This window comes from Schistocerca gregaria, chromosome 5, assembly GCF_023897955.1.
Source record: "Schistocerca gregaria isolate iqSchGreg1 chromosome 5, iqSchGreg1.2, whole genome shotgun sequence".
Taxonomy (NCBI): domain Eukaryota; kingdom Metazoa; phylum Arthropoda; class Insecta; order Orthoptera; family Acrididae; genus Schistocerca; species Schistocerca gregaria.
The window spans coordinates 278,573,155-278,598,325 of NC_064924.1; the positions used below are offsets into that span (position 1 = coordinate 278,573,155).

Below are 25,171 nucleotides of genomic sequence, written 5' to 3' on the forward strand. Positions count from 1 at the left end.
TGGTTCTCCTGAGACACACAGATAGCTCGTCCTTTCATACCCAATGTGCGTCGAGTCGAGATTGCGATAATACAGTAAACAATGTATGTGATGCAGTTGTCGTTCTCCATTTCAACAGGTGCAGTTTTTGTCGACAATACGGCACTGCACCTCCTACAACTCGAAGAATTCGGTACTGGCACTAGAATCTTCAAAACACTGATTGTATACAATGGTCAGCTAGAACATTTTTACCAGGGACTTCCTGTCGATATAAATCCGTCCAAGAGATAGCAGCGTCACCTGGCGAGGAGTAACTGCTAACGTGGCACACGCACGGAGCAAATAGTATCAGACAGCGTGCAGTCCGTGTGTTGAATGGGGAAGGCGCGCTATGTGTCAGAGTTTAACCAGGGGCAGACCGTGATGGACCTGAGATTCAGTACGAACTTTTCGGAAACCGCACGACTTGGCGGTTGTTCGAGACTACTGTAGTGAATATCTTCAGTTCTTGGCGAAACTAAGGTGAAACCGAGTCTAAACGTCGTAGGGTATTGCGGCCGCCCCTCATTACAGGTGTCTGACGTCGTAGGTTGGGCGGACTGGTTAAACAGGACTGGCGGCGAACTGTGGCGGAACTATCAGACTTTAATGCTGTGCAAAGTGTATCTGAACGGACAGTGCACCGAACACTCTTAACGATAGGCCTCCGCAGGTGACAACTCATGCATGTGCCAATGTTAACACCACGACATCGGCAACTACGACTGAAATGGGCACGTGACCATCGGCACTGGACATTGGCGCTGTGGCAGAGCGTTGCATCGTCTGATGAATCCCGATACCTTCTTCGTCAGGCGGATGGGAGGGAGCGAATCCGTCGCCTTCCAGTGGAACAGCTTCTTGACACCTGCACTGCGGGACGGAGACAAACTGGCGGCGGCTCCATTATGCTCTGGGGAACATTCACGTGGTCATCCATGGGTCCTGTGGAGCACGTGCAAGGCACCATGATGACCAAGGAGTATCGTACTCTGGTTGCAGACCACGTACAGCCCTTCATGGCGATTATCTTTCCCAACGACAATAGCATTTTTCAATAAGATGTCATGTCACAAGGCCAGGAGAGTGATGGAGTTGTTCGAGGAACACAGTGGCGAGTTCCAGTTGATATGCAGACCCCCAACTCGCCAGATCCGAACCAGATCGAACACATCTGAGATGTGATTGAACGTTGCGTCAGAGTTAACCCCCCCCCCCCCGCCCCCTCCCCGGAATTTATGGGAATTAGATGGCTTGTGTATGGAGATGGATGCCAACTCCCTCCAGCGACCTACCAAGGCCTCATTGCTTCCATGCTACGAGGCGTCGCCGCTGTTGTCCGTGCCAAAGTGGACATACCTGCTAGTAGCTAGGTGGTCATAATGTTCTAGCTGATCAGTGTATGTAAGGAGAAATCCAGAGCCGCTTCCGAGTGCTCGTTCAAGCCATAGAGCGCATTCAACAGTTTCGGACTTAATCATGCCATTTGAGAATTCGCCATTCGTTGCGTTTGTCCAGCGTCTTACGTGGCGGCATTTGTGTTTCCAGCTTGCCGGATTCACTTGCTACGAGCACCTTCATGGATGGTGAAAAACAACAACGTTTAAGAGGGAAATAACGATTTTCTTTCACTTTAGTATGCAGTGATGAAGCAGGGTTCCATTTAAATGCAAAAGCGAACCTCCACTATTAAGAATAATAATACGATTACAAGAATCACGCTCCTGGTATGTTGGAGATTAGGCTTTCCCAACAACTGCGGTCCCTACGTATATGCACTGCGCAACAAGAGCGGGTCATTGTCAGATGAGACTTACGCCTTCCGTGTGTTCTGCAGACACAGATCTGCTGCGGTACGGATAACAAGTGCACCACAGCGTGGGAGTGAAATTGCACAGCACCTGGAAATGAACTCCAAAGTCGAAGTACACGGGACATTACGAATCATGTAGACAAAACATCTAAATTAGACACCAATTGGACCAAGGCCGTACAAACGTGGATGAAGCCGATCGGCAATGACGCTCTAGGCAATGTTTTCGGCAAGCTGAAAGTACATCTGATGGTTCAAATGGTTCTGAGCAATAAGAGGCATAACTTCTGAGGTCATCAGGCCCCTAGAACTTAGAACTACTTAAAACTAACCTGAGGACATCACACACATCCATGCCCGAGGCAGGATTCGAACCTGCGACCGTAGCGGTCGCTCGGTTCCAGACTGTAGCGCCTAGAACCACTCGGCCAGCACGGCCGGCGAATATCTGATGGCAGACAAATTTTCCAACACTGTGGTTTCCTAATGCCTCCGTAGCAAGTATCATATTTCAGTCGTCGAGGCTTGGTAAGACGTTCCGGCTGTTGTTTACAACGACGAGGTGACTATGATGAAAAACAGTATCATTTATGTGTCGCTTGAAAGTGTACTGCAACAGTAAGCGAAGGTTACTTGGCCTGCCAGAATAATGTCGAACTTTCTTTTTTGATGTCCCCTCAAGCGCTTTTTTTTATGTCGCCTGATCTCCGGTAGGTTACTTTTCTTCCTCTTTGAGGGGGGGGGGGGGGGGGGAGGTGTTTGTGAAAGACTCGGTTCATATGCCTCCGCTTACAACTACTTCGTCGGACGAATGATGGCGCTGCACAACAAAAGCAGTGAATCCAGTAATTCCAGACGTTCTCGAAAAATAATTGAATATTCTGTAAAGCGTCTAGGTTTTAGTCGTGCGTCCATCAGGGGGAACATTGAACGCTTGTGAAAGTTAAGTGAATACTTTGATCCTAAACGTAGTTGTGAAAAGTGCTCCAAAGTTGCCGGTGCCTCCATGTAAAAGATATATCCTTACAAAACTGGATGGTTCCTTTGAAAATACAGATGTTGCGCTATGCATATGTTAAAATTCATCTCAAGTTTCTTTCTCCGTTTATGCAGAAGATGTAATAGCCTTGCGAAATCGAAAGAATGTTTTTAAGACATCCTATGCTACGGGTCATAGACCCTTTGTTAATATAAGAGTTTTGAGAGAATTTGCTTTCACATTGGCTCGGTACAGTGGTGGTTGTTAGGTCTCGGTTTCCACTTTATTGATCTCAGAGTCGACGGTGGCGTGGTCGCCGAGATGTGGCAGCCAAATTTCCACAACCAGGGGCGCAAACTTGTGGTGACGTCATCGGCGTGAAGCGCCATGAGATTTCATTGCATATTTGAGGCGGCAGCTGTCTTCCTTGCCCATTATATTTACTAGATCTACATAACTTATTTTTTCAAAGCCTCATCAACTTTTTCGTAACTACGCCTTAATGGCACACGTGATAAAAGGGTCATTTGTACTGCAATTAAAAAAAAAATCTGGGCATTGGGCAGCAGAAAAGGTGTTACTCCAATATTATGGTCTGATGTTTTGAGCCTTACCATTCCGGTAAACATGTTTGTTGGCGTTTACTCATGAAAACACACTATTTTCCTTGTATTTCGTGGCTTTTTGTTTCAAAGTATCTTTATTTTGGGTTTCAAATCAATTTTCTAGCGTTGCGTAGTTTTACTGTTGCCTTCTACTGCACAGTGAAACAAAGAAGCTGCTACAGATATCATAGGAATAAGCGATAATCTGAAATACAAAATAGAACTTATAAATCAGATTATAGCATGAAACAGTGATGTTGCAGGTTCATAATATAGTTTCTAAGTACACCGTATGGACAATATGTGAAACTTGACAAAACTGTGTTTTCTTGTGTTATAATTATAATATTTCAAAATGAAGCGACAGTCAAGTGAAGTAAAATTTTACGCTTTGTTGTTTGTATATTCATTAAGTCAAGCTATGTATATTCTAAGCGTGAAACCGGAAGTCTGATAAAATTCACCGAGATAATAGGTAATTTTGTCAAGCAGAATGACTGCTAGTTAGTTACGACATTACTGGTGAATGTAATTTCTTGGAAAAACGGTAAAAAATTAATATAAGTAAACATACCTCTCAGTAGTGAACATACTTTGCCTTCAAAGTATTTTTGATATTTTTGCATTTGTCAAACGACATTGAAACGAAGAAATGTATTTTGTGCTAGTGTTTATTTGTTGATGTAAGAAATAAATTTTCCTTCCGTATTCAAATATTTGTTCGCCTTTTCCGTTGTGACTAATTTGGGTTTTACATTAGAAGTGGTCCTTCCAGTTAGAAAATAATTTCAGACCAACACATTTACCCCAGAATGCCCTACTCCTTGCAGTATCGGTACAGATGCGACAGCATGCGTTACCAATACGTTCCAAAATGGCACGCGTAAAACCGTGATTGTTCCGGAGCTTACAGCTCTGGTGATAGAAAGGCAGGGTCAAATGTTCTGGATAGCCCTTGGTCAAAGGACCATTTGTATATATAACAGGAAGATCGTCTTACTGTAAGATCCTACAATTGAATGTTACGGACTACCTCCAGCTTAGGCAAATGGAGCAAATCGATTGGACGTTTTCGCATTATACGTGATCTACGCTGCATCTTAAGGACTTACGGAGGCACCATGTAGTTCATTGGCGGTTCCTGAGAAAACCCGAATGAAAGTTTCTCACCATTTTTTCGCTGTTAGCAATGGATATCCAAACAACTAACTAGGTATTTATGTGAAGTGCCATTTTCCCGTTTTCAGAAATCAGCACGTGGGAAAATTTATACAAGTTTAAGAAAGAAGATCCCAAAGCTAAACGATTCCTTAAACTCCAGAAGAAATCTTCTTGGAAAAAATACGGTGAAAGGATTGGAAGAACTACCCCACCCTTGAGGTCTGGGCAATGATAAGAATCAACTCTAAACCTCTAACGCCAAAAATCTACAAATAATTGGCTTGAAGACATCCCAGATATTATTGCACCTTCATCAGCAGAAAGGGAAACATTACAGTTTGAAAAGAGCATCCACAGAGAAGCTCAGGTATCTGGCAAATTATTAACAGAACATTTTACAGTCCAAGAATTAGTAATGGTACTTCAATGTTCTACACCCACAGTACAGGGAAATGATAAAATAAATTACCCGATGATATACAACTTACTGACAGCAGCAAAAGACAAACTGTTACAAATCCTTAATGCAATATAGGCAGAAAGCGAAGTACCTCAAGAATGGACCTCACAAATTATTGTACCTATACGAAAGTCCAGTAAAGATCCTTCAACAGCAAATTCATATCGCCCAGTTGCACTGTTATCGTGCTTAGCAAAGACTTTTGAACGCTTTCTGAAACTACATTTCGAGTGGTGGTTAGACCATAAGAAAATTTGCCAGTGTTACGGTATTACTTTCGGAAGGGGAGGAGCACTATTGACCTTGAAGTAACCTCACGATGAACATTGAAAAAGCATTCGACGAGAAAAGTTATCTTACAGATGTATTATTGGATATATCAGGATCATATAACTCTGACATTTTTAGTCTTGCAGAAGTTATACCACTTACGTATCCCACATATTTGCCTTCGGTTTCTTCAGAATTGTTTACTCTATAGAAGTGTTTACATTTGAAATCAAGTCAACAGTTTAAATGACGCTTCTCAGTGTGGAAACGATTACCTAAAGGTGCTGTTCAAAGTCCCCTGTTATACATCTTATTTGTAGCAGATTTGGAGAACATACTTGGCCCCACTGTTCGTGTGCTACAATACGCAGATGATGTCTGTATGTATACAGCATCCATCAGCCTGGAATTGTGTTGCTCGTGGATGAATAATGCCGCCGATCTACATTTTCAATGCTTGCTGAGGAGTGATCTCAATCTGTCACAATCAAAATATTCTGTAGTTATCTGCAAACGAAAACACCGAGCATAACCCAGTGAATACGATAAACGTGGGACCTTGTAAATTTAATGTACGAAAATCAGCAAAGGTATTGGGGCTTTTGCTTGGTAGCAGACTAACCTGGACAGAACATGTTAATCATATTGTTATGAAAACAGAAAAAGTTCTGTCATACGTGCTGTAAACCGTATGTCGTGGGAAGCCCAACTAGATATTCTCCTTATTCTATACCATGGAATAATAGGCTGTAATAGACTATGGAAGTAGTCACCTATTTGGAAATGCCCTTCAAAACGTACCAGAAAAACTAAATGGTCTTCAATATCGAGGTCTCAGGCAGTGCCTAGCACCAATGAAGTTGTCACCAATTACAGCCCTTCTGGTATAAATTAAAGAGAACTACTTGCTAAAAAAATTTGCTTCAGAGATCCGTAATAATTAATAATTCCATCATAGTTAAAGCTAAGAAGTTGATAGAAAGAAGATACTCAGACGAACACAAACGAACACCACTGTTTGTAACAGGCTTCCGATGTCTCGGACTTACGTTCTCTTTGAAATGGAAGGACCGAATATATATATATAAAGTTTTTTATCTACCAGACAGAATGGGTCGAGAGCTGATAAGGAAGTAATAAATTACCTGGAAAGCGAATGGCCAGATTTCTTACAATATGTGCTGACGGATCCAAAGCTCACAAGGGAGTTGGTTCAAATGGCTCTGAGCACTATGGGACTTAACTTCTGAGGTCATCAGCCCCCTAGACTTAGACCTACTTAAACCTAACTAACCTAAGGACATCACACACATCCATGCCCGAGGCAGAATTCGAACCTGCGACCGTAGCGATCACGCAGTTCCAGACTGAAGCGCCTAGAACATGCACGGACACACCGGCCGGCACAAAAGAGTTGGCTGCGCATATTTTTGCCCTCTGCTGCAGACAGCTGAAAGTTTTTATTACCATCATTAAGTAGTATTTACACTACAGAAGTGACAGCTATTAAATAAGCAATTAGGTTAGGAACTGAAAAAAGAACAAAATACTAATGTCACTGACTCTAGAAGTGCTTTGGAACATTTAAGAGTATCGAAAGCGAAAAGCTGATAACAGTTCTATTACGATGTGGTGCAACTAATAATGCAAGCCAACAACGAGAATAAATCGGTACATCTAATGTGGATAAAGGGGCACCCAGATATATGGCATAACGAAGTTGTAAATGGTCTTGCGAGAGAAAGCATCAAAGAAGGGGGGCCAGATTTTTACACAGCTTCCATATTCTTTTTACACGTTTCAAAAAAAGAGGCGTACAGTCAATGGGAACAACAGTAGCAAACATCGCACCAGAAAAACGCCGGCTCGTTCGCTTCAGTCCTGTGCGATACACCAAGAAAACCCTGATACAGTCAGAAAAATTTCCCAAGGAGGAATGTAACATCAATTATTAGGATAAGGTTGGGATATGCATGTTTCCCCGCACACCTCTATAGGTTTGGAGTGATAGACTCCCCCCACATTCAGTGAACACCCAGAAGACAACGGAGATCACGACCGTATCATTTGAGATGTTACAAGTATGCTTCATTTCAAAAGAAACTGTGGAAAAACTTTGCAAAAAATGAAAATTCCATTACCAAAAAATGTCAAAACATAAATGAGAACAACCTGAAAATTATAAGTATAGTAGCACATTACGTACAACAGGCAGAGATAGCTCTGACATGAAAAATACTGAATTTGTAGTTGTAATTTTAAATACGCATAATGTAGATGTGTACCTAAAATTTAACTTAAGTCACTAACCAAAGCAGCTGCAATGGCTGTATTGTTTACTACAAAAAGACAATAAAATATTAATTTTTTTAAAAAATCGTATGTCGCTTATTACGGTATATTGATAATTTTTACTTATGGACCGTCTGACAGCAACTGAATAAAACACAATTTTAGTGTCATACTCGTTTCGCCTTTATTTTCTGCAAGGCATTAGCAGTGGCACGTTGCATGGACAATTTCTTACGCTCCTGTTGCATTTTTGGTGTTATTCTTCTTATGAATGCCAATTTGCGGTTTTTCCCCCCACATTCCACAGCAACTGAACGCCTGTTTCAACGCATGTCGCTGATTAATGTGGCAGTGAAAACATGTAATTATTTTAAGTACACAACGTTGCGTAATAAACGTTGGAACTGCGTCTGGAATTCTGTAGCTTCCGAAAATATGAGTCAGCCTTTTGGTTTCTCATTAACGTTACGGGAACAACTGCCGCGAACAGTTGATGGGCGCGCCACAGCACCGTAGTGCGGCGGCCGACCGCCAGTAGCGCTGGCTGTCAGGGCGCCGGCGAGGCTGGGCCGCGAGTGGCAGTCTGCCGCCGACCGCCGTTGGAGGCGCGAGAGTTGAGTGTGCTTAGAGTACTAGTTCGTGATGCGCTCGTGAGTGGCGGATACGCTCGCGCCGAACAAACAGTGTGTGTGCTGTGCGGAGAGATCGCAGTGCCGACGGACGTGTGCGCTAGTCGCGTCGTGCGGGTATGAGCGGCGCGACCCCGACGAGCAACGGCGTGGCCGGGTCAGCGGGCCCGCGGGCCACGCCCGGCTCGTACATGTACACGAGCAGCTCGGGCCTGCTGCGGTCGACGGGCGAGCGCGCGGTGGCGCGGGCCGTGCCGCCGCCCACGCTGCCCAAGTACGCGTCGGTGGGCGGCGTGGGCTCCGGCGCGGGCCAGCCCTCGTCCTTCCGTCTAGCCAGCCTCGACCGGCTGGCGCACCGGCAGCGCCTCTTCGACCAGCAGCAGCCGGCGCCGCCGCAGCCGCCGCAGGACGCGCCGGCCGCCTCGCAGCCGCAGCCGGTGAGTGGAGCACGAGATCGATGTCTATGGCGCCCTCACCTGCCGCCCAGCCGCGCTGACTCATCGCTGCCGGCCGTTGGCGGGGCCGTAGCGCGAGCCTGCTCGCCGGCCGTTTCTCTACAACCGCCTTCTTACGACTTCTCCACTTTAGGACCAAATACGTTACTTTACTGCGTTCCTGCACTGCTAGCGCATTGACCCTATCGCCCTTTGGTAGACAGCACCGAGAGACGCGCAGGCTACCGCGTAAAACTCCGCGCTAGTGGTCTTTGGGGAACGTACTTCCACCAGTGTTCAGTATATTGCAACGTTTCGTCTATGGGGTGCCCACACCTACACAATGGTAGTTGTGGCGGTGAGATCAGTAGCTTACCTCAAGATCTACGTTATGTTGAAAGGTGACAATTTTATCAATTGGCAAATCCGACGACTATGAGCAGGAAGTAAAGGTCGTGACAACAGATTGACATGTAGCTCAGCCCGACTTCTGCATTATCAGTTGCCAACAGTTCCTCAATTTTAAATGTAGGCTATTTGATGACGTTTGAATTTCTAATTTCCATATGGATCCATCGTAACCAGAAATCCCTCCATATTTATCGCATTAATAACTAAAACAGGCTGAGATTTGGATTTAGAGAGATTCAAGATGTTAAGTTTTTCTTGGGCTCATTAAGTCAATGCGTGCAGCGGTGATGTTCTCTTCAACAGAGCTGCGACGAACTGCTTGTGCCTCTTACCATTAGCTGTATGATGTTTGAAAGTGAAAGTCGTTAGGCGCCATTCACGTAACTGCTGTGACGTTTCGTCTCGGCATCAGATGAGCTGTGATTTTATTGCAGGAAATGATGCTACCATCTTGTGACGTTCAGTCCTTTCCACATTTTTTTCCTCTCTTCCTGGGAACTTACCAGCTATTATGGTGAGGAGTGCAATCAGAAAATATTTGAAGAATATGATTACGAGAACAAAAAACAGCATTGGAGGTTCGGATTTGGACTACCTTATCTTCGGTAAAATAGTGACCACATTGAATGTTTTGTTAATGAAACCACATACAACTTTATTACAGAACAGACAAACTTCTGACAAGCCTTTTAGTGCATGTTATGTACGTATTCTGTGTATGAAGTTTGAGAAATGCGAAGGTTATTACCAACGAAGTGTAGGTTGTTTTAACACACTCCTAGATGGCGGATATCTGGCTTTTTAGGGACATCGCTGAACGTTCGTTACCCCCATTGGAATTAACTTCATGCTATTTCCTGCTTTCGGAATTTGCTGTAATCGATGGTAAACGCACAGGATAAATATTTCGGAACCATTGGATTCGTTTGATTCTAATATATTACTCGAAAAATATTGTGTTGCTTGTTAATGTTCCAATTGTGCGTGGGGGGGGGGGGGGGGCGTGTAACAATGAAATGAGGTACGGTAAAAGATCCTCTCCAAACTACCCATGTATTGCGATACCTTTCTCTCGCATTTAGTGCCTAATATAGCCAACGCTTAATACCATACAGCATGTTTGCAAGGAATAAGGAAATTCATACTATGTATTCTTCCACATCTATTAGGAGGGGCTAGTGGTATTCATCTGAGTTTGACAATGCTTCATCAGATATTTGGACCGTTGGTTATTCTTAAACGGCTTGTTAGAACAACAGGAACACGGGTAATGTACTATATTGACAGTAAACATCGGGTAACCAGGCAGAAAGCTGCACTGTGCCAGCATTCGACACCATGTTTGACATTTCCCATTCCTCCGTAGAAAAATTTCACTGTAAGCTACAGCAGGTTTCATATTTAAGAAAATTGAAACACTTCCACTAAGAAAAAAATCCGATAACTGGAAAGACTTCGTAGACAAAGGAACTGTGTTTGTTGACCATACAGCATAGTATTCCTCCCCTGTTTCTACTACTGTCGAAAACCATTCAAGTAATATTTGACTTTAACAGCATAATTGATTCGCCTTTCAAACATCAACTGTTCCGTCCAAAACGCCTCGAATGTTAGGTTCGTAGCACTGCAACTATAAATGTGAAAAAAAAATTAGGTTTGCTTGACAGTGTGTAGCCATCAACCGCTAAAAATAAAAATAATAAAATCTGGTGGAAAGCATTTTAAAGATCATCTCAAATGCTAGTTGGTAGAACAATGCAACTAGATTCTGCCCTGCGAATTGCAGGGTAGTACCACACACTAAACTTGGGTACCAACACTGATGCAGCTGAAGTTACTGGTTATCTGGAAATGCAAATTAAATAATATCGTTTTATAGTGAGAATAGTGGAGTTTTATTAAAACCACACTGGACTTTTATATCACGGGTATAGAGCTCTTCCCGGAGAGCACAGGTTTCGGGTGACTTGTTAATCTGTTTGCTTGCTGGCTTATCTCATGATGTCATTGTTTACTCGTCTCACTCGGAACTGTCACACGTGGGCGGTTATGTATCGTGTTTAAATAACTTGTTGGTGCGTGCTGCTTCCTACTTCACGCGGTGTAGTAGAAGCGGAAGTCATGACTTGATAATCAGTAGTGCCGTAGTCACTCGATTGCTGTGGCTGGACTTCGAAAATACTCCGTCGCCAGTTCAGGAGGCGTTATCGCTTTCAACAGAAAAACAGAACCTCGCTTTTTATAAGAGACACTCCAATGTGGGCCACTTGATTTGTAGTGCGTAGCTCTAATCCTTAGAAAGAAAAATTGGCTTTTAAGATTAGTACCTGCGGGGAAAAAAGTTTCACTTTCGTTGTGCGCTATTTCCGATCGTCATCGAATTCTCCCTTGTTATCGTGATCGGTGCTTAATATGTGAACTTACCACTCTCGTTGTAGAAGATGCGGTTAACTGAATTTTTGTGTGGAAGGTAAACAACAGATTAAGTTTGTACTGTTGTTGGGTTACATTCGTAATAACTTCCACGATATGACGCATTGTGGCATGGTGGTGCCGTATCAATATGGAGGTCGTTGCTGAAGTGCACTTGTCTCGATGTTCACACGGATAGTGTACACCTTAGTTAGTGCTGTTGTTTCCCTAGAAATGCACAGGTTTACAACATTGGTGCTCATCGCCTTGAATTTTTTGAATGGAGATTATTTATGGTATAAAAATATCGATTGGAACTGCGTAGTACGAATATTTTAGTCTTGCCGAGCTCATGTCGGCGTGTTACACCCATCTTCAGGGATAGATTTTAAAATATTTGTACGTTTTGAGATTCATTACACATGCATATTTTATAATATTCCATGAAAAATGCATAGAGAATGTGTTCAAATACAAACGTAGCCATGATCTACCAAGAAAACTCACATCATTAAAAAGAAAAAACGAAATTAAATATGTTACTAAGCATAAAGAGCTTGTGATGCGAACAAGGAAACATGTTAGTGTTAATCTGTATCTGCTATGTAAAGATGAACGTATGCTGTCACTACAGATGCAACTCACTTAAGTTTTTGATGCGACACTCTTGTTGAATGAATTAGAGGAACCAAAGGAATTTATATGTTAGCTTTAGGCTATTCTTCTTCCGAATAATAATTTAGTAGCTAAACAATCTGAGAAAATATGGCAAAAATTTAATTTACCAACGGTTGACTAGATGGTCAACGCTGTTTTTCACTAGTGTCTGCGACTGGGCACATAATGAAACTGTAGTTCCACTATTAGTTTCGGTGCATTCCACGCTTATCTTCAGGTAAGACGTTCCGAAGACCTCTTAAAGCATTGTTCTGGGCGCTAGAAGTTGTTTCACAGTAATAAGAAGTGACTTACATTTAATATAATAATGGTGCATGTTATGTCTAATGCCAAACTTTGTTATTCAATGTGCGAAACTAACTCAGTGACCAGAAAACAACACTAAAGGCTGCTTTTAAACACCTACTGCAGTAACTGAATATTTGACATAATTCGCTGTTTAACTGTCATGTAAGGCGCTGTATTCAGTGTATCTATTTTGTAGCACAGTGAGACAGATCTTTAGTAGCTCTTTAATTACAATGTAAGTGCCGGCCGCGGTGGTCTCGCGGTTCTAGGCGCTCAGTCCGGAATCGCGCGACTGCTACGGTCGCAGGTTCGAATCCTGCCTCGGGCATGGATGTGTGTCATGTCCTTAGGTTAGTTAGGTTTAATTAGTTCTAAGTTCTAGGCGACTGATGACCACAAGATGTTAAGTCGCATAGTGCTCAGAGCCATTTGAACAATGCAAGCCTTATGTACCGCTTATCTTCAGATGTGAAGAATGTCATTAATTCTAGCGAACGCCAAAGTTTAAACATACCATCTCAGTTTCAACCCATAGTTTCATTTATTAAAGCATCTTTTCAATATTTCATTCTCAAGTAGGTCCTTAAATTGTTTCTAGTACAGCAAACATACAAAGTGCAGTAAAGTGTAATTACAGACAGTATCTTGAAAATATTGACGTCATTCCTCTAAGAGACATTTTTTTAACATAACTGTGAAATACATGTTCTCTTTGGGAATACCAAAGAATAAAACTGCTCAGTTTATTGTTTGCAAGTCCGCGACGCCTTATCGGGGTAGTAAATATAGCAGTGAATCAGGAGCGGAAATAATATAGTACTTAGTTGGTAGTTCCAGTGGTTATATACATTTTCCAGTGTCATTGAAAGGGTTAATGGTGGATTCAAGGTACTGTAACTTAAAAATTACTTGTCGCTATTAATGTGATTGAAAGTGACGCCACGGAATCAGTACTACCGAATGAGGTTGGGCACTGCAGGGAAAAAGAAACGAAGAAGAAAAAAGGCTAGAATTGGATTTCGAGACTCCAGATGCAATGTTTTTCTGGCCTGAAGTTTATTCACACGTGTGGTGTTGAAGTTCGCTTCAATAGAACCGCGACGAGCTGCTCCGTCCCATAAGATAGTCCTATAACAGTGGGAGTCTTTAGGCGCCATTCAGAGAAATACTATGATGTTTGTTATGGAAATCAGATGAGCAGTGACATTATAGCAGGAAATGATCCTACCGTCATGTGAAGTTTAACCCTTTCCGTACTTTTTCCTCATTTTACTCTGACTTCACATCTTCTGTTAAGATGAGAAATAGAGCTATAAGGTATTTGAAGTGTAGTTTTACAATAAAAAAGACCATTGAAGACTGGCATTTGGACTAACCGATCTTCGGTAAAATAGTGACCACATTGAATGTTTGTTAGTGAAGCCACCTTCTGTATTCTGTGCTTCGTAGAGTTTCGCGAATGAAGTAGTCCATAAACTAGAAGTAGAGATAGAGATATTAAAGTTATATTGGTGGCCTAGCACTTTGAGGAAGCGTCAGTTGTCGCCCTAAACGCCCTCTTCCCCCCTTCCTCCTCAATTTTAATTTGTTGTCAGCCTCTCCCCCCCCCCCTCTTTCTGTGTCTTACAGAAGCCTTTGCGGTACTGTTAGTAATGGTTCACGCGATGGGTGGTAAGAAGTGAACACGACTAATTAAACAGATGTGTTAGCCAAAAACATTGTTTGTAATTTCCTCTACTTAGCAACAGTGATGTTTTACATCAGTGGTTACTACATACATTTAACATAACTTCCAAGAAATTTAAATTCAGATAGTAAATTCATTTGGAAAGGATTCATCCGATGATTTGAGAAGTACTTATATCTTCTAGTTAACTTCGGAACTAAGGTAGCAACACACTGTCAGAACTTCAAAATCTGCACGATATAAAATCGAAGTATTCACAGTTGCGAGTATCCACTTAGCGCTACAGCTGTGCTCACACATCTACATACTGTGACAGTGTTATTTATTTAGTCATTTGCGCCTACGTTCGGGACATCAGTCTTTATTTTCTCTTCATTCCCATGGACTTTAATTTGACAGCAGACACAGTGTCAACCTGTCAATGGGCACCTTTACCTGGCTGGAAAGTTCTGCAGACGGTCAGCACGGAATCTAATTCACGTGGGCAGGGAAAAAAATCCTGTTTTATACACAACTTATTGTTTCTATAATTCCTTGTCATTTCCATGCTGCTTCATTCTTCGAAAGCTGGAAATTAAGATGTAGAGAAATATAAATGTTTTTACTAAAGTGCTTTTTCGTTGTGGGGATGTGGTGTACCAGCGTAACATGCCGCCGCCGCCCCCCCCCCCCCTTCTTCTTCTTCTTCCTCCTCCGCGCGGAATTTACATCCACGCCGCACCTACTACGCAGCGTCTTACTTCTTCTTCAATAACTCCAGATACACTACGGCTTCCACCACCGCATAGAGGGGGCACACCCAATCTTGTTCCAAATTCTGAGGTGCTCATTGATGCTAGAACACTAAAGAGGGCGGGGATGTTACATTGCTACTAAACCATGGTAAATTTTACTGTTCCATATTCAAAGAAAATCGTAATTTATAGATTGTACATTAGTTAATTAGAATTATTAGATCTGCAATGGTATGTTACATACCAAATTAAGTACAAAGTGTCCTGTTTTACACCCTACCGCAGCCGTAAATTTTAAGAGGGTTTAGTAATCTAGCGTTAATTGATAATGAGAGCCTGCCCTCGAGATGTAACTTGGCTCGTTAGTCCAATGGGTGTTACTCTTTGCCGGCTCCGCCGTTGCTCCCTCTGTCATGGACTCGCCCCTGCCGGCCTGGCGGGTATGCGAAAACGTGTCATTAGCGCGGGGCCGCGCCGTGACAAAGGCGCTAGCGGGCTCTCGAGCTGAATGGCGGTCCGGCCGCAGCAGGGTCCTCGGCAGCTCGTTAACTAAGCGCGTTTAGCGGCCGGAAGCTGCACAGCTTAGCGGCACCCGCCGCGTCCGGACACACCCAGATATCCAGCATCCGTCTGCTGCCCCCCACACAGCCCGGCCCGTCACTGCACTGAACTGCACTGCTTCCCCACTAGCAACAGCACACAGGGCACCCTTCTGCTTTTTCGGCATTGTAACTTCCCCGTTGCTGTAGAAGGGGGAAGCGGTCTGTATGGAGGACAGTGTAGTCAACTACTTCTCTCTCTCTCTCTCTCTCTCTCTCTCTCTCTCTCTCTCTCTCTCTATACTGGACTTTGTTTCTAACTCGCGTGTGCGTGTGTGTCGTACGCTTCACCCCCCCCCCCCCCCCTTTCATATCTGGTACTGGCAAGTGCGCGCTCCTCCCATTCAACAACAATGCAGGACGCTAAAGTCAAGAACCCCATTAGCTTTTTAAGAGCTACAAATTTTTTAAATTGGCGATCGAAAGCGTAAAGAGAAAGGAATAGAGATTTTTTTAAATTTTGATTATGCGACGTCGCGAGTAAAATTATTTCGAAGGCTTTCTGTATGTAAATACCGGGTGCATAAGTAAAAGCGAGAAATTAGTCACACTAGCCATCAAAATACTTCTCTGACAGCAGCTCTCCACAGCTTCTAAATATTCGAAGAACGGCAGCCGGCCGAAGTGGCCGAGCGGTTCTATGCGCTACAGTCTGGAACCGCGCGACCGCTACGGTCGCAGCTTCGAATCCTGCCTCGGGCATGGATGTGTGTAATGTCCTTAGGTTAGTTAGGTTTAAGTAGTTGACCTCAGAAGTTGAGTCCCATAGTGCTCAGCCATTTTTTTCTATCGTCTCCTGCAATGTGAACTGTAACCGCTTGGAGCGCTGGCGTCGCTACAGCTATTTGACGTCTCGTGTTTGTAAACATGGCTTCAAAGTTGTTTTGCTTCGACTTGTTTTTTATATACTGATATGCAGATTAAATATGCTGCAGGAGACTTCATACCCACAAGCACAGCTACAGCCATGCACTTCTACATCTGCAAGCATCCAGGCCGCTTTTCAGAAAGCCGCAATAGAGGGTGTGGTCACACTCTAAACTAAAAAATTCTTTCTTAGCTTTCCACTCTCCTTTGTCTATTTTTGAACTCTGAGTACCACAAGTTAAAAAGCGCTTCATCTGTTTCGTACTTTTTAATTAATTTTGTAGTTCTTGGAACACTAATTCCATTAATTAAATTATTCAAAACTAAAAATGGTTCTTATTGCCCATAATGTGCTAAACGTTTATTTACCTTCACATACTCCCCCTTCAGTGCTTTATATGTCGCTTCACATCTTTCTGGAATTATTTTCGTTAATGTGCAATGTGATATTAGAGTGCTGTGTTGTGAACTAGAGTAGCTCTCTCCTGTATCAAGAAATCACAGTGTCACAGTTTGCCTGTCTTCTGCAGGTACAGCATTACTCAAGAGTGTATTCTGTTTTGTAATATAAGAAGTCTCTTTACTGAGCAAAAACTGAAATACACACTGATCAATTCACAAGTAATTTATATACAGGGTGTTTCAAAATGAACATACCGGTTTTAAGGCGTTGTAGCATTTATTACATTCGATTTACAATTGTAAATAATACACTAAATGAAAGAGCAATTCAGAGTTTTGTTTGTATGCCTTTGCGCAGTGGGAAGAGTATGTAATGACAAAGAGAGACTGAAAATCGTGTTGAACGAGTGCGAGTCATTCAAGCTTATCTCCAAGAAATATCCCCGTGGAAAGTTTATGGGCCTTTATTTTTCGGTGAATCGACTGTAACAGATGTTTCTTATATTGATGTGCTACAGCTATGGCCCGTGCCTCAATGGGAAGAAGTTTCACACATCTTTATTTGGGAGCAAGATGGTGCGTCGCCTCACTGGCATACCTCAGTATGCGGCTGGTTAAACGACTTTGTATCCGACCGGTGGACTGGGTGCAAGGGGCCGGTTGACGCAGCATTTTATGCATGATCCCCACGTTCACGCACGATCTGACGCGATCATGTGTATGTGACTTTGTATATGACTTCACAAAACAGTGTTCTTGCAACAATTACTGCTGACACATTGATCAAGTTTTCGGAACAACTCGCCTATCTACTCGATGTGTGATCGGTGTTCACACTGAACACTTGTAAGCAAAACTGTTTGTGTTTCTCGTTCATTTGGTGTATTATATATAATTGTAAGGTGAATGTAGCATGCGCTACAAAGCCTTAAAACCCGTATATTCATTTTGAATCACCCTGTATATAAGATTTGACGTCCTCGACTTGCAGCTCTCGTAACAAACTTTCCTGAATGCTTTTATCATCTTGACGTTATACCTATGGCTTCATTCAAGTATGTTTCCTTTTTTTCCCCCGCTTTTCATCCAAACACAAACACTGTGCAATTGTGGCACTAGCAACCGCAGCGCATAACAAGAAGTTGTTATCTGTCATCTTGAAATTACACGAAAAATATGACGACAGTTGAATAACTCTATTTAGCGCCACGTCGAAGATCTCTGTCAAACAAATTTGACGAATATTCAATATTTCTTTGTCTAAGATATCAATAGTGTAATACCGAACTATCAGTTTAATAAGTAGTAGTAGTAGAGGGGTTTTGGATCAGTTTAATAAGCCACAGCTGCAAAATACTAACGCGAATTCTTTACAGCCGAATGGAAAAACGGGTAGAAGCCGACCTCGGCGAAGATCAGAATGGATTCCGCAAAAATGTTGGAACACGTGTGGCAATACTGACCCTACGACTTATTTTAGAAGCTAGATTAAGAAAAGGCAAACCTACATTTCTAGCATTTGTAGACTTAGAGAAAGCTTTTGACAATGTTGGTTGGAATACTCTTTCAAATTCTGAAGGTGGTAGCGGTAAATACAATTTGTACAGAAACCAGATGGCAGTCAAAAGAGTCGAGGGGCATGAAAGGGAAGCAGTGGTTGGGAAGGGAGTGAGACAGGGTTGTAGCCTCTCCCCGATGTTATTCAATCTGTATATTGAGCAATCAGTAAAGGAAACAAAAGAAAAATTCGGAGTAGTTATTGAAATCCATATAGAAGAAATAAAAACGTTGAGGTTCGCTGATGACATTGTAATTCTGTCAGAGACTGCAAAGGACTTGGAAGAGCAGTTGAACGGAATGGATAGTGTCTTGAAAGGAGGATATAAGATGAACATCAACAAAAGCAAAATGAGGGTAATGGTATGTAGTCGAATTAAGTAGGGTGATGTTGAGGGAATTAGATTAGGAAATGAGACACTTAAAGCAATAAAGGAGTTTTGCTATTTGGGAAGCAAAATAACTGATGATGGTCGAAGTAGAGAGGATATAAAATGTAGACTGGCAATGGCAAGGAAAGCGTTTCTGAAGAAGACAAATTTGTTAACATCGAGTATAGAATTGTCAGGAAGTCGTTTCTGAAAGTAAGGAGTGTAGCCATGTATGGCAGTGAAACATGGACGATAAATAGTTTGGACAAGAAGAGAATAGAAGCTTTCGAAATGTGGTGCTACAGAAGAATGCTGAAGTTTAGATGGGTAGATCACATAACTAATGAGGAGGTATTGAATAGAATTGGGGAGGAGTTTGTGGCAGAACTTGACAAGAAGAAGGGATCGGTTGGTAGGATATGTTCTGAGGCATCGAGGGATTACAAATTTAGCATTGGAGGACAGCGTGGAGGGTAAAAATCGTAGAGGGAGACCAAGAGATGAATACACTAAGAAGATTCAGAAGGATGTAGGTTGCAGTAAGTACTGGGAGATGCAGAAGTTTGCACAAGATAGAGTAGCATGGAGAGCTGCATCAAACCAGTCTCGAGACTGAAGACAACAACACCAATACCGGCTTTAGTAACCAGACATTTGAAGCTGTTTTGTGCATGGGAGTTGGTTGATTCAGGGGGAAGAGGCCAAACAGCAAGATCATCGGTCCCAGCAAATGGGAGTTCAATTCTTGAAAGAATCGGGGCTACTAGTAGAAAGTAATTCGAAGGCAAACACAACCTGGGTAGCCTCTGCGCGCTTGTAGCATTGCTCTCTTGCCGGCCAGCGCACAGGCGCGAGCCGAGTACTGATTTTCCGGCCGTTGCCGTGGCGGCCAGCGGTCATTCTGGCGGGCCCGCCTCCCCACCATGCCGCCCTCATCCCACGCCGGCGCGTGACGCAGGCGCAGCGCACGTGTCCGATGGGCGTGGCAGTGGGCAGGTGCGTAGTACGCACGGCGGAGCGTGCGTAGTACTACGGCGTGCGTCCCCATCGTACCGTGACCCCGCGTCAGGTGCGCGTGAAGCACATTCTTCCTGCAGTATCAGATAGCCACCCCGCTTTCAGCTGTGTTTTTTTTTCATGAGCTTCGCAGTTGCCCATTATCTCAACTGTTAGCAGTTCATGCTCTAGTGGTCAGCGTCGTTACCCCTAGATGAAGGGGTCCCGGGTTCGATTCCTGGCCGAACAACCGCAGGCGGGCATGTCCCGGCCAGTAATGACATAAGATCCTTTAATGTCATTATCTAAATTAATGAACATTGCCGAGGAAGTTTGACATCTCTACGTATTTATCGTAAAACAATTTATTCTGAAGCCACATCAAGTAGGCATGGCAGCAGCACCGACGAGCTTAGAGACGCGCTGTTAGGCTTGTAACAGTTCGGTATAAAGACCATATAAAGAAGTAACAAAAATGTTCGGGGAACTTGAATGGAAAACTATGTTTGTCATCTAGAAAAGAACAAATGTCACTAGTCTACTGTAGCTGAATGTTTATTTTGTTTTCAACGAAACATATTTGACGTATTCATACTGACATATAAGTGGTCTTTCAAACCTAGAACACTAAAGTGGGGATGTTATATTGTTACTAAACTAGCGTAAATTATACTACTCTATATTTTACTCAAAGGAACCCAATGGAATGTCATATACAAAATAAGTACACCCTATACTGACAATACCAGACTGACTAGAACCGAGAATTGGTGTCAACTGCAATCAATTTTCCGAGCGTTTAGTAATCTAAGGTTAAAAGAAAGTTAATTATTTTTCACATTTTGATGGAAGTCTACAGTTTTCATGTTAGCGCATTTAACAACCCTGAAATTTTAAATAGATAATTTCACTTAATCGTCTGATGTGGCAACCCTACATGTGTAGAAAGACATCTTAAATGTGGTGGTAGGAAACGCTGCATCTCTCTTATAAAAATGCCTACAATCTATTTTCTTTCTCTTTTAGACTACTGACTCTGTAGATATGATTAAATCACACGTGTTTGCTTAAAAACAAACGAAACAGACAAACAGTTGCAAAATACGGATAACGTTTGTTCATATCTACATGATAAACATAAATCTGAATAAATTCTGAAGGTAGCTAGAGTAAAATACAGGGAGTGAAAGGCTATTTACAATTTGTACAGAAACCAAATGGCAATTAAGGGTCGAGGGGCACGAAAGGGAAGCAGTGATTGAGAAGGGAGTGAGACAGGGTTTCAGCCTATCCCCGATGTTATTCAATCTATATATATATTTAGCAAGCAGTAGAGGAAACAAAGGAAATATTTGGAGTAGTGATCAAAATTCATGGAGAAGAAATAAAAACATTGAGGTTTGCCGACGACATTGTAATTCTCTAAGGGACACCAAAGGACTTCGAAGAGCATTTGAACGGTATGGATAGTGTCTTGAAAGGCGGATGTAAGATGAACATCGTCAAAAGCAAAACGAAGATAATGGAACGTAGACGAAATAAATCAGGTGATGCTGAGAAAATTAGATTTACTACTTAAAATTATAGATGTATTCTGCTATCTGCGAAGCAAAATAACTGATGATGGTCGAAGTAGAGAGGTTATAAAATGTAGACTTTCTGTGGCAAGGAAGGCGTTTCTGAAGAAGAGAAATTTGTTGACACCGAGTGTAGATTTAAGTGTCAGGAAGTCGTTTCAGAAAGTGTTTGTATGGAGTATAGCCATGTATGAAAGTGAGACATGGACGATAAATAGTTTAGACAAGAAGAGAATAGAAGCTTTCGAAACATGGTGCTACAGAAGAATGCTTAAGATTAGATAGGTATATCACATAACTAATGAGGAGTTACTGACTAGAATTGGGGAGAAGATTATTTTGTGGCATAACTTGACCATAAGAAGGGATCGGTTGATACGACACGTTCTGAGGCATCAAAGGATCCCCAATTTAGTATTGGGGAGGGGAGGGGGGGCGTGGAGGATAAAAATAGTAGAGGGAGACCAAGAGACGCGTAGACTAAGGAGATTCAGAAGGATGTAGGTTGCAGTAGTTATTCTGAGATGAAGAGGCTTTCACGGGATAGAGTAGCATGGAGAGCTGCATCAAACAAGTCTCTTGACTGAATACCACAACAACAAACATAAATCTGGAAGAATGGTTGCAGATATTAACAATATTAAATGGAAAGTCTTGAAGGTAGAGGACATAGTTTTCATGAAACACTTTTGGGTAAATTTAGAGACTGTGTACTTAAAGGAGACTGTGTGCCCAATTGTACCTCTCGTTCAGATGGAAAGAATAAGACAAGAGAAATTAGGACACAGAGTACAGATACTTTTTCTCTCGTTCAGTGGGACATAAAATAATATTGGTAGATGTGTCGTCCCACAAGCGGTGTATAATGGCTTGCGGAGATTAGATTTACAGGAGTCTGTACTTTAAATTATTGCAGTTCTAAGCGAATTAGCAGCGTAAACGGTAACCACAGGAGGAGATATTCATAGTACAGGCATTCGAGCTCTTCTGTCTTGTGCAGTAGTGGAATCTATGAATTACATTAGAAGAAACAAATTGTTAAACTACGTTTATCTGTTACATCTTAAATCTGTGACATTCTGTATCAGCTAAACTGAGTTTTGGTCCTCACCAGAGCAAAGTTGGCACGTTTGTCTATTGACAGTGGTAAGTCTTGTTCTGGAACATCAGTGAGTTAACGCAAATAATAGATGTGAGACATTATTTTGTCTCGCTGTCAACTGATATTCGAAATGGTGCAGATATAACAGAGCAACGGTAATGTTAATTTCTCTAGTATATTATCTTTCGGTATGTAGACTGTGGTGGCAGAGTGAGCTGTGGCTTAGCCTGATGTCTAGGTGAAACTGAAAGATGACACACTTAAAGAGCTGACAATTCGTTGTTATGGCACGTATTTTAGAAACTTCGCGATTGCGCTACTGAAGCAGTTTCATATTGCATCGGTGACATGACGATGAGTTATATCGGATGTTATTCGACCGTTTTACATATTGAGGTAAAAAACGTCATGGAATTAAGTTGTAAAACCTTGCACGCGCATTTGACTCGTACGTGTCCGCTGTTTTGTAGAGTACGTTTCTCAACATGGGAGCATCCCAGCAGCCTGGTTATCTCGGGCGTCCACGCTGTATCGTTTGTCCCAGTTTACGGTCGCCGGCTGCGGATCTAGTGTCAGTGGATAACACTTACGCCAGACCAGCTTCTGCCCTAATTAACGCACTTAACTAATCATCATCTCGGAAGACGTAGGATGTCGGGATAAAGCAGACTAAGCGCTGAAGCTAACTTTTGGAGATAAGGAGAGTGGTTGAAAGCTTACTCAGTTCATACTGATGTAGACACTGTGTGATTTCCGTCATCTAAGGATGTGTCGTTTGACGTTTTCCTTTTTTCCCCCCGGAACTAAGCTGGCGCGCCTTCCCTAACGACCTCTTGTCGGCGAGACTAAGAACTCTTATCGCCCTTTAAAAAAGCGGCGTAGTCGATAGAATAGCTTTACGACAGCCCTTACAGAGGCCAGAAAATCAATCTCTCTCTCTCTCTCTCTCTCTCTCTCTCTCTCTCTCTCTCTCTCTCTGCTCCTCTCTCCCACACTACTTTTTCTTCGAACCAGCCCTTTTTAACATAATGTTGCAGATATATCCTGATACTGCAGCTGTTAAATTATTTTTTAATTTCACTAGTTTCTTTTCTAGATTTAGATTGGTACCGTAGTTGGTGATAGTACGCCAACACCTCGTCATCGTCACTATACGTGCAAAGGTTGTTTCACACACTGATCACGGATTTCTTTGGTTGTGAAAGTTTGAAGTGTGTCAGAAATTTGAGTTGAGCTTCGGTGTCAAACTGTGTGTGTGCATTTCATAGCTGGGTTAGCTATAGTTCTCTCAAACGAAAATACCGACAGTAGCATTATGCCTATAATATGAATGTTGCTTCAGAAAGAATATACATATTACAGAGTATTAAGTTGTCAAAACTATCGATCGCTGCGCAACGGCTCGGTTATGGGCGAAACGTCTAATTAGACATTACGTCATGACGACAAACGCAAAAGTGTGGCCCTTCCTGAAGAGCTCTATAATGCTGGTGACAATGATAACGCTTTCGCACAACGCATCGTGTTCAGTAACACGCAACTTTCCACCTTCGTGACGCCTTGTGACTTCTGTGGGATTTCAATAAGGACAGTGTTTATACACCAACACCACCACATAACCTAGAAGAGTTGAAGCGCCAGGTCCGTACTGCCGTATCATTAGGGATTAGTCACGATGACACGCTTGTCCGAGTATGGGAGGAATTTCGAGTATCGATGTGATATTGTTAGTGACACTGGTGTAATTCATATTAAACATCTAATCTAAGCTTGAGAGATTCGTAAATGCGTCCCAAATTTCATAGTTGTATGTCTTACAGTTTAATAAATATTCGTATATACGTTCGAAATACTTATATTATTTTTGGAAGACCCTCTCTAGTAAAATACTGTGCGTTGTTGCAAAGATGGCGTAATGACATGCTTGTCGGCATTTGCTATTTTCATCCAGTAAAGTGTACACATGAGACTAATAACTACATTTTTCCATGACACCATGTCATACGTTTGCGCTACGTGTTTTTCTTCAGTTTACTATGTCTGGCATGTCCTTGATCTTATAATTTTGCAGCTGTTTTCAGTTTCTCACCTCTGGAAAATGCCAGTTGTCTCGCAGTTGCCGTTCTGAATGTTTCTGTTCAGTCCTTCTTTATCTCGCATACCCGTTTCCTGTAGGACTTAACGTACTTGAACCAGGGTACTGTTGTTTCTGGGTTCGAGTCAAATATATTGATTATGAGTTCGTCCAAAGGAGGTCTTTCGTTCTTCGTATGTGACTATGAATCCATTTTAGTCTTTCTTGTTTAGATTTTTAATGGGCGTTTTTTATTTGAGGTGCGGACGCAATATACAAAGATGCATTTCTTTCCGTTCTAGTTTTGGTAGCAAAGCTTTTTCAGAGACGGTGTCGCGTTCGATTGCAGATGCACCGGCTTGATGACAAAGTACATTTTGTTGTAAAAGTTTAGTATGGTTTCGATAGTTATTTGCATTTTCCTTTCTCTCACTTACAGGGCTTCTTTACTTAAACTACTGGCTTCAGTTATTTGGTAGTGTATCTTTTCTGTAATATACTTTATTCAGTCCAGACTCCAGCAATACAAGCTTTTTACATCGCCTCAACATTTTTGCTCGATTAATATAATAAACATCAGCATGCAATTTATACATCTGTCGAGAACTAATACACGATACTTTGACAATACTAAAAGCTACCGAAGCTTTTCCTAAAAGCTTCCTCGAAGCTACTAGTATTATTGTTTAATAGGTTATGGTGTTCGGAGACATTAGTCTTTCCAGGCTACATATACAGGAAGGCTCACGAAA

The 25,171-nt window shown here is 42.3% G+C and overlaps 1 protein-coding gene across 3 annotated transcripts in view; it reads left to right on the forward strand.

The window, feature by feature from the left end:
* The window catches only part of LOC126272954 (septin-7), a 429,014-nt gene that overhangs the window by 144,888 nt on the left and 258,955 nt on the right, over positions 1 to 25,171 (forward strand). For 2 of the 3 annotated variants that reach the window (XR_007549279.1, XM_049976270.1), the window contains exon 1: positions 8,180 to 8,667. The exons of the other annotated variant lie outside the window; for it this stretch is intronic. Coding sequence is in view for 1 of the 2 variants with exons in the window: in XM_049976270.1 (XP_049832227.1) it covers positions 8,350 to 8,667 (318 nt within the window). In the remaining variant the exon portion in view is untranslated. Of the gene's footprint in view, positions 1 to 8,179; positions 8,668 to 25,171 lie in introns of those variants that run through there. 3 annotated transcript variants of the gene reach the window in all.